The sequence below is a fragment of the Neopelma chrysocephalum genome, unplaced genomic scaffold (genome assembly GCF_003984885.1).
Source record: "Neopelma chrysocephalum unplaced genomic scaffold, ASM398488v2 Primary Assembly neopelma1_59, whole genome shotgun sequence".
In the NCBI taxonomy this organism is placed as follows: domain Eukaryota; kingdom Metazoa; phylum Chordata; class Aves; order Passeriformes; family Pipridae; genus Neopelma; species Neopelma chrysocephalum.
The window spans coordinates 25,110,644-25,130,496 of NW_020897714.1; the positions used below are offsets into that span (position 1 = coordinate 25,110,644).

At 44.4% G+C, this 19,853-nt stretch overlaps 1 protein-coding gene across 2 annotated transcripts in view; it reads left to right on the plus strand.

The window, feature by feature from the left end:
• The window catches only part of TMEM178B (transmembrane protein 178B), a 231,383-nt gene extending 218,330 nt beyond the window's left edge, over positions 1–13,053 (plus strand). For both annotated transcript variants that reach the window (XM_027680558.1, XM_027680560.1), the window contains one exon: positions 169–13,053. In XM_027680558.1, the coding sequence (XP_027536359.1) occupies positions 169–419 (251 nt within the window). In that variant the 3' untranslated portion in view covers positions 420–13,053. The remainder of the gene's footprint in view (positions 1–168) is intronic.
• The last annotated feature ends 6,800 nt before the right edge of the window (positions 13,054–19,853 follow it).

Genomic DNA, 19,853 nt, shown 5'->3' on the forward strand with positions numbered 1-19,853 from the left:
TGGAGCCACTAGACTAAGCCGCTTTCTGTACAGACATCTTCCTTTAGGCACTTCCTCACTGCTTGCACCCGCTCTTCTCGGGCAGCTTGGAAATTGATATGTCTGTCACTCTTCTAACTTCTCTTTGTTTTTTTCCTCCCTCCTTCTCCCCTCCCTGCTCTCCTCCAGGAACCTTCTGCATCATTTCACTGTGCACGTGCGTGGCTGGAATCAACTTTGAGCTCTCCCGCTACCCCCGCTACCTGTATGGACTTCCCGACGACATCAGCCATGGCTATGGCTGGTCCATGTTCTGTGCGTGGGGGGGCCTGGGCCTCACTCTTATCTCTGGCTTCTTCTGCACTCTGGCCCCTTCTGTCCAACCTGTCCCCAGGACCAACCACCCCAAATCTAGACCTGAGAATGGGACAGTGTGCTAAAACAAATAGCAAACAAATACACACACACACAATACATATATATATGTATATATGCCTGTGTATGCCTATACATGCATATATATGTATATATAATTATAAATATATATAAAATCTCAAATTAATACCAGTGCCAAGGTAGAGCTGAGTCCAACACGGCACTCACATCTCCACTGGACTCTGTGTTGCTTCATTATTTCTCACAGCGATGGGAAAGCTTTTCTCTCACATGGCTCTTCCATCCAACTTTTAACTTCAGCATCATACCTTAGAGGTCAAATGAACCTACAGTTGCACCTACCTACTGCCATTTGGGAAGGGGAACAGGGGATCCATATTGGGAATCTGGAACCAGAATCTGTACAGGACATGGTGGGGATGGGGGTGCGGGGGGGAAAATGACACAAAAATCGTGTCCATTGCAGCCAGAAGGGAAAATACAAACAGCAAGCAAAGGAGCAAATGAAGCATTTGAGCCACCTCAACGACGTACCTCCTCAAGGCCACTGTCAGAAACCCACCCACTTCCTTTTTCTTTCTTAAAACAAAATGACAGAAAGCCTGTCCTGTCACTGGTTTTGGGGTTTTGTTGTTTTTTTCCCTTAAAACACAGAAATCAAAATGGACAAAACATGTGAGGAAAAGCAGACAAGCATTTTCTCTTTGCCTGCCAAACTTTAGAGAGAAGCAAACAAGTAAAGAAAAAAAAAATAAACCCCCACAGATTTAAGAAAATAAAACCAGAAACAGCAACAACAACAAAAAACTCCAAGAGGACATCTCAGCGGACTTTCCAACAATGCGGTTTTAATCTTCCAGCTGCCTTACATCCAGGCTTACAACTGAGGCTGAACTGCTAATGTAAATGCAGCAGAAGGCCTTTTGAAAATGCTGTGATACATGTGTGTAGAGCTTTTTCTTCCCTCTTCCTTTATTTATTTTTTTTAACAAAAAGAAAAATTTAAAACATTGCAATGTGATTGTCCACCAAACCATCCATGCTGTGTTTGTGGCCCAAGACTGAGGCACCGCAACGGCAGAAACGTGAGGAAATCCGTCAGGTCTGAGACAGCACATCTTCTCTGATGGATCTTGGGATGTTTTTTTTGTTTTCATGGAGCATCTGAGGGCTCAGGATGGTGGATCCAGAGGAAAACGACTAAGGAGAAGGGAGGTGGGGGGAGCCCTGGCAGTTGTTCTTCCCAGATATTTGCTGGAATGGGATTTCATCAAGTTTCCATTTTGGATGTTTAAGACAACTGGGCAAAAGCCATTGCTGAGGAGGAAAAGGGAGCTAATTTCAGTAAGAGAGAAGTAAGAGATGCCTCTCATTGTGTTCATGTATGCCAAATAAGACCTTCCTACATCTTGTCTTTGGAAACTGGATCACTGGATATCTCCACTCTCCATCTGGGAGAACTGTGTACAGATGGATGTGAAAGGGTCAGATGCAGAGAACAGAGATCCATTTCCCATGAGCTTAAGCATTGTATGATATAACTGTGAATCTGCAAATGGAACTCTCTCTCTTTTTTGGTCTTTCTCTTTTTCCTGCTACTCCTCTCCCTATTGTCTCCTTTTTCCTTCACTCTGCTCTTCCCATTGTTCAGGTCATAGGTCCCAGAAGATCTAAATGAACAGCTAAGTCTGGAGAGGTGGGTGAATGCCATTAGAGGAAGGAGTGCATTTTGGCTATGAGGACACTGGGTCCTTGCAGGGGACCAGTGGCTCAGGGGTATGTGAGGAAGAAGGCCCGAGGGTGTAACCAAAGGGACTGAAGAAGGATGACTGAATTGCCATATGCAGGAGTGAGGGCACCACTGAGAAATATACAGACAAAGAGAGACAGGACAAAGAAAAAAGGTCTCCCCTAAACCAACCCAACCCAACATGCTCTTAATTCAGGGATAGTACCAGCAATCCTTTTGTATATGATAGCTGCATGCCATCATGAGTCAATAAAAAGTCATCCTCTGCATCTAAAAAATCTCACACGGAGAAGGAGGCAACCCATTGAGACTGTGCCTGCTGCACAGAAATGCAGGCATTAATTTCCAGGTCATGCCATTTACTCAAGCTGGCAAGAAATAGTATTGCTTGGTTTAAAAAAATCTGGCTAACAAATAATTCTTAGACAATACAATTCCATAGCCAGCTATGCTCCTTGCAGCCCCTCTTCCCCGTTACACCTTGTGTGATGATGTTGCTGTATTAACAGTACCCCGAGGAATGAAGTTTCTGAAGGGCATGTTGGAGTAGGGTAGATTTGGGTTTCTTTCCTTCTTTCTCAACTACCTAGCTTTTGCTTTTTGTTGTCTACAAATTCCCCAAACATGCCAATGCCAGCTGCTAAGTCAGTGTGTTGCCACTGAAGTGCCATCCCTGTCAACTGAAGTTTCATAATTTCATTTTCCATTAGATGTGACCAGAGAAATTATTTATTTATTCATGTTGAAAATACAAGCCTTGAAGAAACTTCCTTTTTAAGTAGATTGGTTTATTTATTTTTTTTTTCTGGCAAGGTTTTCAAATAGAGTGGTTTTGAAAAGTTTTGAAACCATTTGACTGTGCAAGTGCCTACTCGGTAAGGAGGATGATAAATTACCATTGAACAGAAGAAGGAAATTTAAAATAAAAACAGCCTTGGAAAGCTAAATGAAAGCTGAAAGCAGAAAACCAATAACTGGAAACCAAGAGAGACCTATAAAAAATTGTTCATTTCTTTGAGGTATGAAAAATTTTGCAAAAAAACAACTTCCCATTAAGATATTATTAGGAAAATTATAGCTGTTTCATTAAAACAGCTTTGAATGCAGACTTTCTTCCTCCTCTGCAGGGCTGAGTGTGATAGGGAAGGTGTTTCATGTGTCTAGACATATCTGGAGTGACCCAGGTAAACCAAAGTGCACAGAGGTATCTAGCTGGAGTCCACCATCAGGCCCTGTGGCATGAAAGCAGTACAGCAGCTCCTGTGATGATGTATCCTTGTGTTGTCCATGAGTGCTCATAGGGTGTATTTTTCTACAGATACAGTTTTGAAAGAGGTATAGCAGTAAGATTTAAAGAAATGGAAGTAATTTTGCTGTTTCATGGATTTTCAAAGCTTTGCTTTCTTTCTGCAGCTGGCATGAAAACAGTTTTGCCTTGATGGAGTATTCTGTGATAGTGTTGGTTTACAAGCTATATATGAACCTGTGTGTCCATCTGTTTGTGGCAATGGTGGAAGAGGGTTATGATTATTTTCATTGTCAACAGAAAAGTGTTAACCCCAGATCATTGGGCCAATTCTGTGATTTTCCACTTGCTATAGCACAGGGTCTGTAAGGCCTTTGTGGCTATGAAGCATCTTAAAAGCTATGGGAATGTCTGAAGCAGCAGGTGATCATATCACCTTAATCTCCAACTGGATCCCCCTAAACAGTTTGGACTGGTTGTCCAAACACCAGTTTTCTCATCAATGCTTTAAGTAAGGGCAAAACCCCCTTGGGATATTGTGAATTTTCCTCCGTGCTACTCACAGAACTTGGAGTAGTCCCATGTGCTTCCATACCCTTGAATGGGGCTCACAGACCCACCATGCTTTCTTGTTGGCTCAGACTCATCTTTAGAGCAGGGTTGATTCAAAATACGCCTAGATCCAAATTTGTGATGGTTAGTGTCTCCATCTATCCTGAGCCAAAGCACACTCATATCTAGTCTGAGTTTCTGCATTTTGGGGAGGCTTTGAAATATCCATCTGAACAGAGATTCAAGCTTTTTGACTAGTGCGTGGTTTCTTAGTTGGAGGAGTAGCTAATTAGAAATCTGTTATCTGTTATCCCAGCATTGAGGGGCTTGACCCCATCCCTCAGAACTGCTCTGGCCAAGTGCCTAGGCATGTGCTTTACTTGGAGCATGTGACTAATCCCCTTAACTTTGGTAGACTATTCATATGCTTAAAGTTAAGAATGTGCTTTCCTGGGTGACATTCAGCTTCCTGCAGAGTCCAGCCCCCGCTCTTCTTTTCCTATCCTCCCGCTGCAGATAAAGTGACACTCTTGTCCTAGCCTGAGGTATCAGCACGTGCTTGGCCTCCCTTTCCATGAGGTGGAAAGGCAGGGTCCATACCTGGCAGGTTCTTTCCTGCATATGGCCTTTCATGTTGCACTGCTGGGACAACACTTCTCTGTACTCCGGAGACCGTGGAGTCACTTGACTGCAGTGAACACAGATATCACAAAACACCCATCCTCAGGATGCAGGATGAATTGTCTCAACCCACTGCACTCTGCAGGCTGAGGTTTTGTGTAGGTGACCCTCAGTTATTGTACAGTGACGTTGCCCTGTGACTGCAGCGAGTCAGCTCCAGGGGTTCTGCTGTCCATCCCTGCCAGGGACACTGGATATGAGAGGGGACTACATGGCAGGAGAACATGTGCTCTGTATCTTATGTACTGTATAGGACACCTTCTTCAAGCTAAAGCTGTTTGTGTGTTACATTTCCTGACTCATATTGGCCGCCTGTATATATCATCTCTCCCTTCTCCCTCTCTGCAAACACACAACTGATCTTCCCTCATCTAAATAAATAGTACAGTCCCTCCAGTTCTTTTTCTAGTTAAGCTTTTTTTCCTTTCATTCCACCCCAGGGACAGTAACAAGTAGATCACAAACCACCAGTGACTAGAGTAATTTCTTTGAAATATTGCTTTTGAAAAGTTGCCATTACTTTTTCAAATGTTATTCTGGCTGCAATAACAAATGAAAGGGAAAAAACACCACCCTGAGTCCTCTAAACAGAGGATCCTCATCCTCCCAGGATTGAATTGTGAGAGTGCAGGTATTCTGCTTTCCTGTAGATGCAAGTCATTTGGGACCATTTTTAGGTACAACACATTAGCTGTGCAGTTCGTTAGATGGTGAATAAAACAATGTTGGTGAGGGAGAGGATTGATATGCAGGGGGTATCTCAGATTCCCAAGCATTCCTGAAAGAACTGTGTTTCCATAGCTGTCCATTTACCCACCATGCAGCGCCGCCGAATCAGGTTCATCCCTGGAGCCCCACTGATAAGCAGAGCTCAGAAGAAAATCACTGTAATCTGTCCTTAATTCTTGAGTGCCAAGCTAACTGCCAGCAGTGAAATGGAGGGAAAATAATATGTTACCAAGTATAGCTTAAATAAAGACATACATTATTCGGGCTCTTTCTTCTGTGTGTCTCTACGTAGGCCTAGAAGAGCTACAGGAATGCTCAGGCACATCACAAGAACCAACCCTGCATTTCTTTGCCCCCACGTTTCACACTCTTTCATGGCCCAAACTGCTGTGCTCATCCAGCCAGCAAGGGAAGGCTCAAGGTGAAAAACTGAGACAGCTCTGAACAATTGCCAGGTACCACTGGGAGGCAAAAAGTGTGCATGAAGCACAAGCAGCATGTAAAGATCAGCGATGGATGAATTTCCAAGGTCAGGAACTGAAGTTCAAAAAAGCCTGAAGTTTGATAGCAAACTCCAGGCCAGATCCATAAAATCTTGATTTGGCCAATCTAAGCTGAAAACTCAAAGCCCAGGGCTCAGCTCAAAACTTAGAGCCCCACTGGTTGCAGTTTTAGCCAGGAACATAATGCATCTATTCCATAGTCCCTTGAAGTCCATAGAAAGATCAGGTGCCTTAGAAAATATTTTAGTGCTGTCTTAGTTAACACCAGAAACTGAGCACTTTCACGTTCACAATATCTATTCTTTGGCTTTAGAAAGAAAGTCATCAGATGTTACCTTCCCCCTCTTCCTGCTCCTCCCCCTCCCCAATTTAGGGTTTCCATTCTGTCTACCCCACTAACACCCCAATCCTACAACCCTCTTTGGAGCCATAGTTAGAGATTGCAACATTTTTAAAACAAATGCAGCTGGTGCCAGGGGACTCTGACAAGCTCGTTGCTGACATCAGTGGGAGAACTGGAGCCTGATACAATGCTGTCAGTCTAACTGCTGTGTGCCTTGCACTAGTTTAGGAGTTGGAGACAGAGCCTAGGCAACTGCCTCAATATCAGCCACAAGAGGGAAATGAAATGCTGGTCACCTCTTTTAAAGCACTCCAGAGTCACAGATCAATTGTCCTTCCTTGTTCAGGGAAGACTTGAAATGAAGATATCAGTCTCAGATAGGTTATCTCCAGGGGAAGGTGGAGGAGTGAAACAAAGGAAACCCAACAGTAGTTACTACAGGTAAAAACCGATGGGCACTGGTAGAATTCTGTGAGGACAATCCAATGTCACCTGCAGCATCAGTCCCTTCTAGGACTGCATTTTTATATTTTTCCTTCACTGATTAACACCCTCACAGCGGCAGAAAGTGACTTCAAAAATTTTCTCGTATAGGGCATGTACACGTGCGCCCTCACTCCCCTCCTTCCTTAAACACACACACATGTATATCCCACGTGATGCGGGTGCCAGTGACCTGTAAAAGTGTTCCATGTAGAGAGAAAACACATAGCAAAACGCAGGATAATTGTTTTCCATTCTTTAGTACTTAGCTCTGGAGTTGCAATGCAATTCAGATGCCATCTGTGTCCGTGTTAGGTTGTGTGTGCAGATCACATGGAAACCATCTGCTGAAGATACGTGGGGAAGCACAATACAACTGGGATGAATTTGGTTTTCTCCATCAAAATGTGTTTGGAAATTTAGGACAGAGTTGCCAACGTATCACCTCCAAAGCAGAAACGTTTATGATGCCCTGGTGTAAAAATTCCGCCGTGCCCAGAGGCAGTGCCATGGCAGGGCACCGCCTAAGTCTTATTTCTGTCCCCAGAGGGTTTGTGCGGGTTGTTGGCAGCACGAGGACTGTGGTTAACGCTGCTCGGCACAGCAGGGAGCTTCATATCCCGTGGGTCTAAGCTCTGCCTGTGGCAGCAGGACGCAGGAATATCTCTGTAAAGGCAATTCCTTCAAGTGGCCTTGTTATTTTGCCAGCTGGTCAGAAATACCCAAGCAGTAACCAATTCTGCAGTAGACGAGATAAAGAGTCAAGCCTTCAAAAACCTGTGGGTTTTTCCCCAGTTGCAAAGTGATATAGACTCCAAGGAATGTGAGTCAGACATGGCTTAATCTCCTGGGGCCAGATACACAAAAAAGCCTAAGCATCCAATTCCTCCTTAGATGGTGAAAACACTAAATGTCTTTGGTGCCTACATATATTTTTTTAAAAAATCATATATGCTTCTAATTTGCTTAAGCTCTTGCGATGTTTTATCTCAAGAAGAATTTTCTTCTGGCTCTAGAGCATAAGGCTGTATTTTTTTTACAAAGGGTTATTCATTAACAATATAGATCATAAGAAAAAGGTTTGAGTAATCAGAACAATAAAAGTGCAGCCTTAGACTATTCAGTTAGAGTGTACTGAATTATTTATAACTCCTGGGCACCAACAGCAATCACAGATATCTAATTTAAACTGTTACTATTTTTACTTGGCAATTTCCATCACTTAGAGTGTTTATAGCTATGTGTTTGTGGTTTGATCTTTTGCAGAACGAAATTTCCCCTGTTTACATGGAAAAGCATATTTGGGAACTTCTGGAGGTATTTTTTTGCGGTAACTTTAATTATTTTAAAGCATTTCGAGGCCTAGTATGACAAATGTTACAACTTTCAAAACTGTAAACTGTATCTAAAATGGGCTTGAACTTTCAGTTCTTTCTCTAGTAAAATTCCCTTTGATTACAGGTCATTGGAATCAAAGGGAAATTTGCTTCATTAACAGCTGTAAGACTGGGTCCTACTTATATGTATATGTGATGATGGGACTTATGTAAGGGGAGTGTACTTAAATGTCAGCCCACTTGAGGACCTTTTGGATAGACACAGGAACAGTCACTGCTAAGTCACTCCAACTATATACCGATCTCTTTTGTAAAAAACAACCATTATACTTGTGTGTGGCTGGAATAAAGCAGTAGTAAATCTAGCCCATAGGCTGACACACATATACATGTATATATGTGTATATCTGTATATATATTTGTAAATTTCTGAAAAATGTCCATAGCTTCATGATTGCCTGAAATAACCTGAGGCTGATGTACAGAATTTCAGGCAAAGGACTGTTTCTTTTTCATAATCCTCATTTATCTCAGATTTAAATCAAAACAAACTAAAAAAATACTATTTCCCAGGAAAATCCTCATTTTGCCATTGCACCAGCTGAGGAGGGGTACCACACTCAAGTCAGCGGCACGCACATCCGCACACATACATCCAGTCCAAGGACTGGGTCTCAAGGGCTTTTTTAAGGAAAAGAAATGGACTGAAAAAGCAATGGCAGAATTTCTGTTCAGCAGTAGCTCCCTCAATTGACTCACTTGTCCTTTATTCAGAGGCCCTTTTTAGGGATGCTGTTCTGCACTGGGTGTATGTTCACCAGGAGCACCTTTGTGGGTGACTTTAAGCTACACAAAGGCCGGGATTTTCTGACCTGCATTTGTCCCCCCTAACCTTAGGCACTTAACTGAGCTCTTTGTGTTGATGGGCTCATTTCCCTTGGTTTCTTGTACAGGTGGTGAAGAGACACAGTCACTTACAGATGGTGACCCAGAAAAACTCACATCTAATTCACCTTTAAGGAGCTCCTTCTCACTTCATGCAGTGACCACTCACCTCTCTTGGGTGGTCCCAAAATCTTAAAAGATCTTAAATCCTGGCGAGATGAATCAGGTACCTAGTGCAGAAAAGCATCCATACAGAGATCAGCCATGTCCCTGTGCTTCAGGTGCATGGCCTGGGCTCATCATGTAAAACACAGGCTTAATTGTGAAAGGCTGCTGGAACAATAGGAGGTGTTCACTACAGCCTTCCCCTCCCAAACTGCAATATGACTGCAAAGGACAGGGCTTGCCCCAACCCCTGGGTGTAGTATTTGAGGTGAGTTCCTTGTCGCGTTCTCCAGGCACAGATGATTGGGTGGTCCCAGTGCTGGAGGTCAGAGATCTTTGGTCTGAACTCTTCACCTTTCTCTGTCAGTCACAGGCATTGCTGAAGCAGTTCAAAGAGTGAATTTACATCTTTAAAGTTTGAATGGCTGAGCTGTTCAAAGGTTAATTTCTTGCTCTGTCCCCAAACTGGCCTGAAAAAGTCATCTAGCTGGTAGTGATAATCAAAAAATTCTCCTCCAAGGTACAGTTTGGGTAGTTTCATAGTCTTTCTTTCAATGTTAATAACTGCTTTACAAACAGCTTACATGGAGATTAAAGAGATTGCGATTTCTTCCCTTATTGTTGGGATTATAGTTGTCCTCAGAAAAACCAAACTGAGGACTCAACAAGAGAATGAACTGTGACTGTATTATTCAGAAAGCTGCTCTGACAAGGCTGAACGTACGTCTCCATCTCATGGCGAGAGTCTCTCAGAGCCAAAATTTGGAATTGCATATTGATAGCCAGCCTGGCTGGAAGGATCAGCAATTTAATCTAGTATAAGAACTCTTGTATATTCCCATATTTTACCTGAATAATACAAACACAGAGGAGTGGGAAAATTAAACTGATTTCTGAAAACTCTAGGGCTAAGTGACCTTTGGATCTTGTGTCAATGTATGGTCACTACTATTTGTTTCTACAGCTAAATTTAAGTCAGTGACTTGACAATTTTCACCCATCTCTCAAACCAACTTAATTTTTAAAAATACTGTTAAGACAAGAGGGAGTTCAGCTGGCCTGCAGGGACCTGTAAAGTACTCTGAACCAGTGCTTAAGGAAAGACTTTAGCTAGAATGTGGAAGATAAAGCTGAGTTCCAGGGATCAAATGTTATTTTCAACATGGTACCACCCTGCCCAAGCTGTAGTGTATCATCCTGACATTCTTCTCCTGTTCTCCCTTTCCCTTTTTTGAGGAGTAAGATATGTATCTCTCTCTCCCTCTCTTCTTTTTCCTCCCCACGTGTGAGAATATAGACATACTTCCTGTAAAGACATTTTTCTCTGAATCCCATTCCATACCAGCTCTTGCACATGTGACTGTTTTGTTATTTGAGATGTCTGTGAAAAAGAAATAAAGGCTTTAAGAGTGAACACTGGAAATGAGGAGGAGCTTGAGAATTAATCAAGTTTAAGGATGTAGCACCATTTTCTGCAAGACTTTTCAGAATGTTCCTCAATTCTCATCATCACCCTCCTGCCCTCCCTCTCTGTGAGAGGAATGAGGAGGGTTCTGCAATGTGGGACTCTCAAAGGTTGCTCTTTCAACTGTTGACTCATGGTATCCCACAAGGATTTTGCAGAGTTTTCAGAGTTTTACTGTCAAAGAAAACCTCCTTTTAAAAGGTGATGAAGTCAATGCCCAACATCAAATGGGAGGAGGCTCTAAAGGGTGATTCTGTCCCAGCTTATCTTTCTTTCCCATTCTTTACAACAGCCCTGTGTGTCCAGCCATGCATATTCTCCCTGCTGGGTTCACTTTGCCAAGAGTGTATCTTGCCAAGAGGGGCCTGCCCTGACCCCTCACCTCCCTGATGCACTCGGATTATCTTCTTGGATAATTTTCCACTTACTCTTGTAAAATCCTGTCTCACCTCCTAGTGAAAGCCATAACCACTCCTGTGACCCTGCTGCAGAGAGGGAATGCACAGGCTCCTGTGGGACAGCAGCAACGCCTGGCACCAGGACAATCCTGGGGCTAAGGCAGGGGGACAAGTGGAGCTCCCAGGGCCATCTCACATCAGAGAGCTACAGTGTCGCCCTCCAGTGCAAGCCCCCGTGCTGCTCTTGAGCCACTCAGCCAGTTCAGTGTGTGGGTCTGACTCCTCGCTCTCTCCCACTTGTGCCCATGGCAAATGGCTGCAGATGTGGCAAAACACTCCTGTGTGAAGGCACGAGCATTTCACACAAGGGTCAGTGAGAAATCAGACTCACTGGACTTCCCTCTGTCCACAGTACGTGCATCTCATGCAGATATTTGCTCTTTAGGATTTCTTCTGCCCCAAGTAATATTCACCCTAACCATGAGATACCACACTGGCCAAAAGTTTTTGGAGGGTTCCCCTCTCCTGACATCCTCATTGGTCCTTTTTTCCTTATGAACTTTTTTTTCTTGCTCAGAAATGAAGCAACTCCCATAATCATCCTTTGATGATGAGAAAAGTAGCAATCATCACTGTCTCTAATTGACAGCTTGGGAAGCTTAGGATAATAATTCACTTAAATGCCTGCAAATTGAAGTATGTCAGCACTTTCCTAGGACATTCCCAAGTACAATAATATGACTGGTACAAGACATTTATCATGTGGGTACGTCTTGGCCAGATGTTTATGTTTCCTCTAAGTGCAGTACGCACACATCAAAGCTGGATTAGAAAAAACCTAGTATGCCACAATACTCAGGCGTATTCAGAGAAATGCAGTGATACATTGCATTTATCTGCCATATTTTCTCTTTTGAAAATTTTACAAGTATGAGTCACATCAGACCTGTCTGAGGCAGGTAGGTATTTTAGCCATTTTGGAGATGGGAAGCCAAAAGCCTGGGAAAAGACCAGATGTTTAGTGATTTGATGCCCCCTCACAACTTCTACCAGCTGCAGGTGGAGCCTTCTGTTTTCAGCACTTTCGAAAATCCAGACTGTAGCTGGTGTATTCAAATCTGCAGTGGCTGTAAATATGAAACCCAGGATTAGGACACTCAGGATCCTGACTTCTTCAGAGCACTGCTACAGAGCTTTGATCCCACAAAGCACCTGCCTAATTTCAAACATGAAGGTCCCAAGCTAGGCACATGCCTAAGTGCTTTGCTAGATTGGGAATTACATTGAAATATATTAAACTTCAGCATATTTTGAAAAATCCAAACCAGTGTCCATTTCTGATTATGTTTTGGGCACTGTTGAGGATATTTGAACTGTATGCAGCTGCTCAACCAAGTGGAGCACTTTTTAGCCAATACATGCAGAGTTTAATGAGTTTCGGGTAGTAACATCCGTTTGTCAGAAGTAATTGAGAGTGACATGTCCTGCAAGGTTGGGACTTTTGTGCTGCTGCAAGAGGCAAAGTGGCTCCTGTGGCCATCGGTGCTAACAATACATCAACAACCACTGACTATTGCGTTAGGTCCTTCTGGTGAGATGTGAGTGTGGTGGCTAATTTCACAAGTAATGTGACATCTTATCAAGTGTGTTGTACTTTTCCATTTCTTCCTGTAATCTGTTGCAGCAGAGGTGAACAGAAGTTGTTTAAACGTGGAACAACCCCAAATTTCTTGTTCTGTTAATCCAAGGTGCTAATCTGCAGACACACGGGTGTTTGTGTACATGCATCGGTGTTTGCAGGACTGTGGCCCTGAAGGAACATTTTAGTGGCAGGGTTGAGATCAGGGAACTAACAGGGGGAATGAACAAACCCCCATAACTTTGAAAGACAAAAGTTGCAGAAAGCATCACAGGACTTTGCCAAAAAACTGGCTACATCTTACAATTTTCCTTTCGTTTTGATTTTGTTTGGTTTTGGTTTTATCCAGATTGGCACAGAATATTGTATTTCCATCGATTAAAATCTTGTCTGGTAACTAACTAAACAACTTGTTCATGGAAAATTAAAAAATAAATAAGTAAACTGTCAGTTGTGGAATGTAAACTGATTAAACAAATAAAAAAAATCATGTTGTGTGTTTTAAGCGGCTGTGTCTGCTTATGTCAGGAGCGGAGCTGGACACCTCTCACCATGCCCATGCTCGGGTGAAGGATGGAGGACAAAGAGCATAACTGGAAGGTGGGTGGCCTCTGAGCTATAGAGTAGTGGAAATGCTCTTTTAAAACCAGCAATAACGAAGATTAGATGGCTTCTGATCAGAAACAGCATACAAAACATTACAAACACAACTAGTATCTCAGCTTGACTATTTATGAGGAGGTTTTCTGCCTGCCATAGAAAAGATTGATTCCTGCTGGAGCCTTGGTGTTAGAGTACTGCATGTACCCTAAGTACTCTAACACCATTAATCTCTTTGTGTGTTGAAGTCTGTGATTTGATTGAAATGTATAAAGACATCACAGTAGTTTAGCTCCCACCTTCCCCCAGTAAATAAACAACTAAACCCAAATATGGAATACGGCCTGTCGGGTTTCTAGTGCTCAGCTGTGAGGGCTTTGGGAAACCTGGCAGGCACAGCTCTGCACTGATATTAGTGCTTCCTCATTGCACTTTTATCCTCAGGCCAACAATAGCACATCAGACATGCATTTTCTCTACAGCTTGGAGTGTGCAACTACAATCGGGCTGCAGGTGTCCCAGACTGAACACCCAACGGTCAGGGTATTCATAACAAATGGAAAGGTACAAAAACTACCTCAAATGTACAAAAAAAGAAATGAAAAGAAGTAGACAAAAGTGCTTGCAACTGTCCTAGTAGAAGAAAAACAAAATAACAGATTGAAGAGAAAACCACTTCAAATATTTTTTAATCAGTGAGTTTAAAATGAATTAACCTAGAACTAAACTATTACAGAAAATGATGGCAAAGTATTTTAAAAACATGATTATTTTGTGGGTTGTGGTGTTAAATATTAAAACTGTCTGTGTTGGTTCTTTTTACCTGATTTAGGCATTGTACCTCTCAAGACCTGACAGTCAAAAATAAGGAGGCACCTAAAACATCCTGACAGGTGGCTGATGGTTCTTCCCAAGCTGACTGTTTTTTTAGTGACAGACTTTGAGTTGTAGCAACTGCAAACACTCTCCCGCAGTTCTCAGGATGGAGTCTTTCCTGCCCCCAAAGAAGTTCTGTCTAAAATATCAGCTGCAGTAAGGAACTAAATGACAGGTCAGAATGGAGAGGCATAAAAGGAAATTCTCTGTCAAAAACCTCATCAGTACTGGCATAAATTCCTTGACCTCTTCCCTGGCAGAAATGGCTGAGGAAGGAAGAAATCTTGGTGATATACTAAACACAGAACTCAAAGAATGTGCCTATTTTTGCCACATTTCAAGAGAATCCACTTGTTTTACTCGTGCTTATGCCCTGCCTGCTCCTCTGAATAAAATCCATGGGGCAAAGTGGAGAGCAGGAGTGGGGAAGAGCTGGACGGGGCGGTGCAGAAGCTGGCAACCCTCACAAGGCAAATGAAGGGACCAAAGGTTTTATAGTGGCATATCCAGCACCATGAGGTATTAAAAGCCTTTTGATTAAAAGTCTCCTCTCCTTGCCTACTCCTGCCTGTGCCAGCAGGCACAGCCACCCACCCAGGACAAAACCTCTCCGGTTTAGCAGCCAATGCCAGTGGTCGGGGCTGCTCAGGTCTTTGCCCTCTGCCATCAGCAGAGGCAACATGATTCATCAGTGCTAAAAATGGAAGTCAGCAGAGCTTGCTTTGTGGCAAGGGGGAAAGCAGGTGCCCTCTCTCGTGGCAGCGATGGCACGGAAGGCCTCAGGAGTGTGGCCGCCGGGGCAGAGGGCTCAGCTGCTCAGTGCTTGTATGGGAAAGAGGGAAGAAGAACACGAATGTAAGGAGCCAGCTGCTCCTTCAAGGTTGAGCTAGAGATGCTGTCGTGGAAAGGCCTGCATTGCAGAAAGAGAGTGGCCCGACTTCAAGAAAAAATTGTGCATAAACTGCCAGGTTTGCATTAGCCACTTGAGGGCTGAATTTTTACCCCCCAGTGCACCGTTACTCCTTGCAGTGCCCGGGTTGCTCAGCCCTGCTGCTGCCAGCTCTGTGGTGCTTTGCAGGCTGCTGCTCATGTCCTGGAGTCTGGCTCTCTGTCCGGAGAGGATATATCAGGCAGAGCCATAGGATCACACAGAAGCCTGCAATCCAGCTAAACAAAGCAGACAGCGAGTGAGACAAAGGGAAGATTCATTAACTGTAGTTCACCACAGAGGGAATGGAGAATAGAGGGATTTGAATAACCCAACATCACCCAAGCTGCCCATGGCAGAGCAGGGGCTTGCTGTGCCCTTGTTAGGCTGTCTCAGTCAGGAAGACAAGGGCTGAGGTTGCCTTACACAGACACTTCCCCTCTGCCATGCTGGGCAGCTGGACTTGGCAGCTCACAGTTTGGGAAGTGTAGCAGGAGTGCTCATCTCTCATGGTCCAGCTCCTGCTTTGAATTAGCACCATCTATTCAAGATTCCAGCTGTAACTACTGAATTAGAAAGGAAAGTAGTGAAAATTTTGAGAATTACATTTAGGAGAAAGAAATCCTCTTGTCAGCTTCCTCTGCAACACAGTGGGGCCTTGGCAGGTCGAAAAGAGGGACAGGAGGCAACAACTCCAGTTCTTCAGAGCAGAGAAATCCCTCGCTATGTCACTGAGCAGCACCCCAAAGTGCAGCTTTCCCCTGAGTATCTGCTAATGTTTTGTGCCCACTCAGGAGCAAGGAACCCTTCACTGAAATGCAACTGTTCTGTTTCAGAGGCAGGATGATCTCACGGTGACCTTTCTTGTCAGACACACATGATAACTGCAGCAGGCTGGGGCTGCATGGGGTGAGGATGCTGGTAATGAAATGCATTCATAGGTCGACACTCATTATTCTGTTACATTATCGGGCTCTTCCCCAGGGGCCCTCTAAAGAGTCATGGTTGAGCTCTTTTCCTGCAGAGACCAAAACCAGACCACCTAACAAGCTACATTTACTAAAATTTTTGCTCCTTCCCTGCTCAGAGGGAGCATGGTCTTATTCATTTTCATGAGACAGAAGTGGAAGAACTATGCCAGCTCAACAATGGTTTTATCAGCCTGCTAACCTATGCCAAACAAAGCAGTGAGCATGTCTCCAGCCAGCAGTGACAGAGGCTGCTGCCACCCCAGAGGTCACCACACAGGCCACTGGCTTGGCCCAGCATCCCCAGCATGCCTCAAACACCCTCTCTCTGCTACCCTGCATCTGCTATTGACCAGCAAATGTTGACCACTGACTGCTTCTTTGTAAAAAACTGCACTTTTCCTTTGTCTGCTTAATTCCCTGCTATTTCTTCCCATCCTCAGATAAACCCTTGGTCTTCTCAGTTGTGAAATTCAAATTGGATGTCACGGGGAGCAAGGATGTCACCTGGAGCTGGCTGCTCAGAGTGAAGCCTGCATTGGCTATGATAGCAAAGCCCTCTGACAGAGCTCAGCTCTTTACCAGGAAATGAGCTGGTGGCCCAAGGGCATGCCCAGCGGCGTGAGAGCTCTACTGCCAGCAGATAGGGTCAGAAAGAGGTCACAGAGTCTAAGCTTTGGGCCATCATCTCTCCACTGCTCAGCTCCCCAGAGACAACCCTTTCAGCCAAAGATGATGGTGGGTATTTCAGGAAGTATTAGACAGTAGAACTGAAGGCACCAAGGATCCTGCTTAGGCTTTTGCTAACTGTTCACAGCAATACTCAAAATGCATGCCAGGAACATAAAGGGAGAAATAATAAACTCTGATATAAGGAGCATTTGGAAAGGCAGAGGCAGCCAAAGGGGGAGAGAAGGGAATAAAACACAAAGGCAAGGTCTTCATAGTGACAGTTGGTACTTGGAGCTGGCCATACATATTTGAAAGCACTAAGCACAGAAAGCCACTTAGTAATGCCTCATAAATAGAACATACGCACATATAGGCACACACACCCTCAAAGGGTAGGTAAAACATGAAAAAAAAAAGAATATCTACCTTCACAGCAAGGAAGATTTCTTTCTGTTATGGTTTCTTACCAGCTTCCTGCAAACCTGTCAGAGAAAAGGAGGCTGAGAGTGAAACGTGTTGCTCTGTGCAGTGAACAAAGCCCTGACTTCTCAGACTTTTTACATTTGGGGTGTCTCTGACAGGCTGCAGCTTCTGCTTCATTTAACGTAGCTCGTTTCCTTTGGGAATTCTCTACTCACAATGTTTGCAGCAAGAAATACCATGTGCTGAGGTTTATGAAGAGCTTTCAAACAGAACGGGTGACTGCTGATTCCTTCCTTCCTTCCCTTCTGTCAGATGGAGATTCATGCATTAGCTTGCACTTTTTGCCTCTTCCCAGCTACCAACTTTCACAAACAGAAATTTAAATATTTTTGAGAATTCTAGTGCTCCATCAAACTTGTTTGCAAACAGCCAGCAGATTCAAGGTTTGATAGGGACAGATGGACAGACATGAAGCGACAGAATCTTCATTTCCTTAAGAAAGCAGTCTAAAAATACTACGTTCAGAGCTCAGCTTTTTCCTTGAAGATGCACAATGTCCCAGGAGGCCCAGCCAAGCCAGGGGACGCAGGTGGCAGCAGCAGCTCTGTGTCCTGGGTGACACCTTTGCCCATCGCAGCTGTCATTGCCGCTCCTGCCAAAGGCGCGTCACTTCGGCTCTTCCTTTCATCCGGGAGGCTCTGTCGTTGTTGAGGTCTGAGTCCCCAGGAGGAGCCCACCAGGGAGGATGATATGGGAACATTCATGGTTGGAATGGAGATCCACATTATCTGAGACAGGATCTGAATGCTCCCAAAATACACTTGGCAAGTTGAAACACATCTGCAGAGAGGGGAAGATGCCCAGAGGGAAGCCGTATTTCAGGACGGGCAGTCAGCCAGGCTTTCCTTCCTCCTCCAGCTGTAACAGCACCACCCAGTATGGCCTCGCAGGAAACCTTGCAACCCACCTGCCTGCCTTGCTTTGCCCACCAGTAAGCAGGAATAGAGGCTAACATCTGCAAGAGCTTATTGTGAAATCTACTGAGGTGGTGCTGCACAAATGTTGCCAGGTGGCATAGTCCCAGACTGTAAAAAAAGAGTCCCTTTTTGCCATTTTGCCAGTAACAACAAATTAATTTTCACCAGCCCCACGACTTCTCTGCAGAGCTAGATCTGAGCTGCACATTTATTAGGAATGTGCTCATCTATTTGTGAACACAGAGTGTGCTCCTGTGGCCCAGGGTCTCACAGGACTTGATAATGGGAGTGCAGGAGGTCGTGCACCAGGTTCACTGCCTGGCCTGCCTGGGGAGAGGGGAAAAGGAGGAGGGGAGCAGTGCTCTACCCCCAGGCAGTGCTGAGGTGGCTGCCAGTGCTTGGCCCCTGGGAAATGTTCCCAACTGGCACTGTGGATGGCTCTTGATTGTCCTGTCAGACCTTTGCTGACAAGTACTTAAATTGAGCGAGTTCATCCCATAAAATTTAAGGAAGTGAGAGGACAGAAGAATGAAAAGCAATGTATTTTTCTTTTAGCACCTCTCTTTTTCTCATTTTCTCCTGAGGTGTCAGCACCTTAAATAAAAGGCCTTTTACTGCCTCACTGTTGTCTGCATCCAGCCACAAATAGCACCATTGGTGCAAACAGACCAAGGTCTCAGCTAGCCAGCTCTGCCCTCAAGGATGTCACCTCTGTGCAGAGCCCTTTGTTCTCCTTCCTCTCATTTCTCCTTTGCTGTCACATTCACTCCTGCCAATTTGGAAAACACCCGCCTTTTGCTTGCAGAGACCAGAGGAGGTTGAGGGTAAATCCAGTTCCCAAGGTCTGCAGCTTAGCTTCCATCTCACCAAGAGAATGGCCAGGAGGGGAGCCATGCTACTGATTTCCAGTTTCTCATGGTTCATTTCAAATTTGCGAACCAGAGTGAGAGCTGGCAAAGTATTGCTCTGTCCCAGCTCCCTCCTGCAGCCCCAAGGAGGGTTGGCTGGAAAGAGATCTACAAATTCTGCATCCTGGGGAGCCCCCATTAAGCAGTGTGAGGGTGTTGTAGATCAGAAGCCCCCCTCTCAGCAGCGCCAGGCAGAGTCAGGAGACAGGAGGAGGATGAAACAGGGTCCTGAGTGGAATGTGCAGCCAGGCAGAGCACTGGGCTTGCAGATCGCTCCCAACCACATCACAAACACTAAACCAGGGGCACACATTGCTCTTTTCCCTAAGTTGATTGCATTTTTGCATTTCCTAGACAGGATTGCAGCAGAACAAATACTGTCAGCATGCAATTCGGGACAGAGGGGCAGCTTTGACCTCTTGTTCCTCCTCACGTACCAGAAGACTTGCATCACTTTGAACAGCGTAGTGGGAGCACTTGTGGCCTGGGACCTGCCTCATTTCTCCTAAAACTGGCACCATACATCTTCTGTGATGTATTTCTCTACAGGAGCACAGTCACAGGCCAGTGTAGCCCAGACAAGAGGGTCACACAACATGAATGAGAAAAGGACAAGAGATTTACAGGCTGTAATACCAGCAGGGGTGGGATATTATCCTTCAACTTCCCATTTTATTCTTTCTTTAAGGATCTAGGAGAGTTTTATATTTTTAAACCCTCTTATTTGTTATCCCTTTGCCCATTTTGCTAAAAGATGTACCTGGGTATCTCTGTATTTCTTTTTTATTATATTTGCAGTAGTGGTACTGAATTATTGAGCTAAATGCCAACTTGCATATTAAACCAAAGAGAGATGTCAATTATTTGGAGGAATACAGACTAGGAAGGTGCCAGGCCAGCACAGAAAGGCAATGACCAGTAGCCTCTCCGGAGTCCAAACTACATCCAGG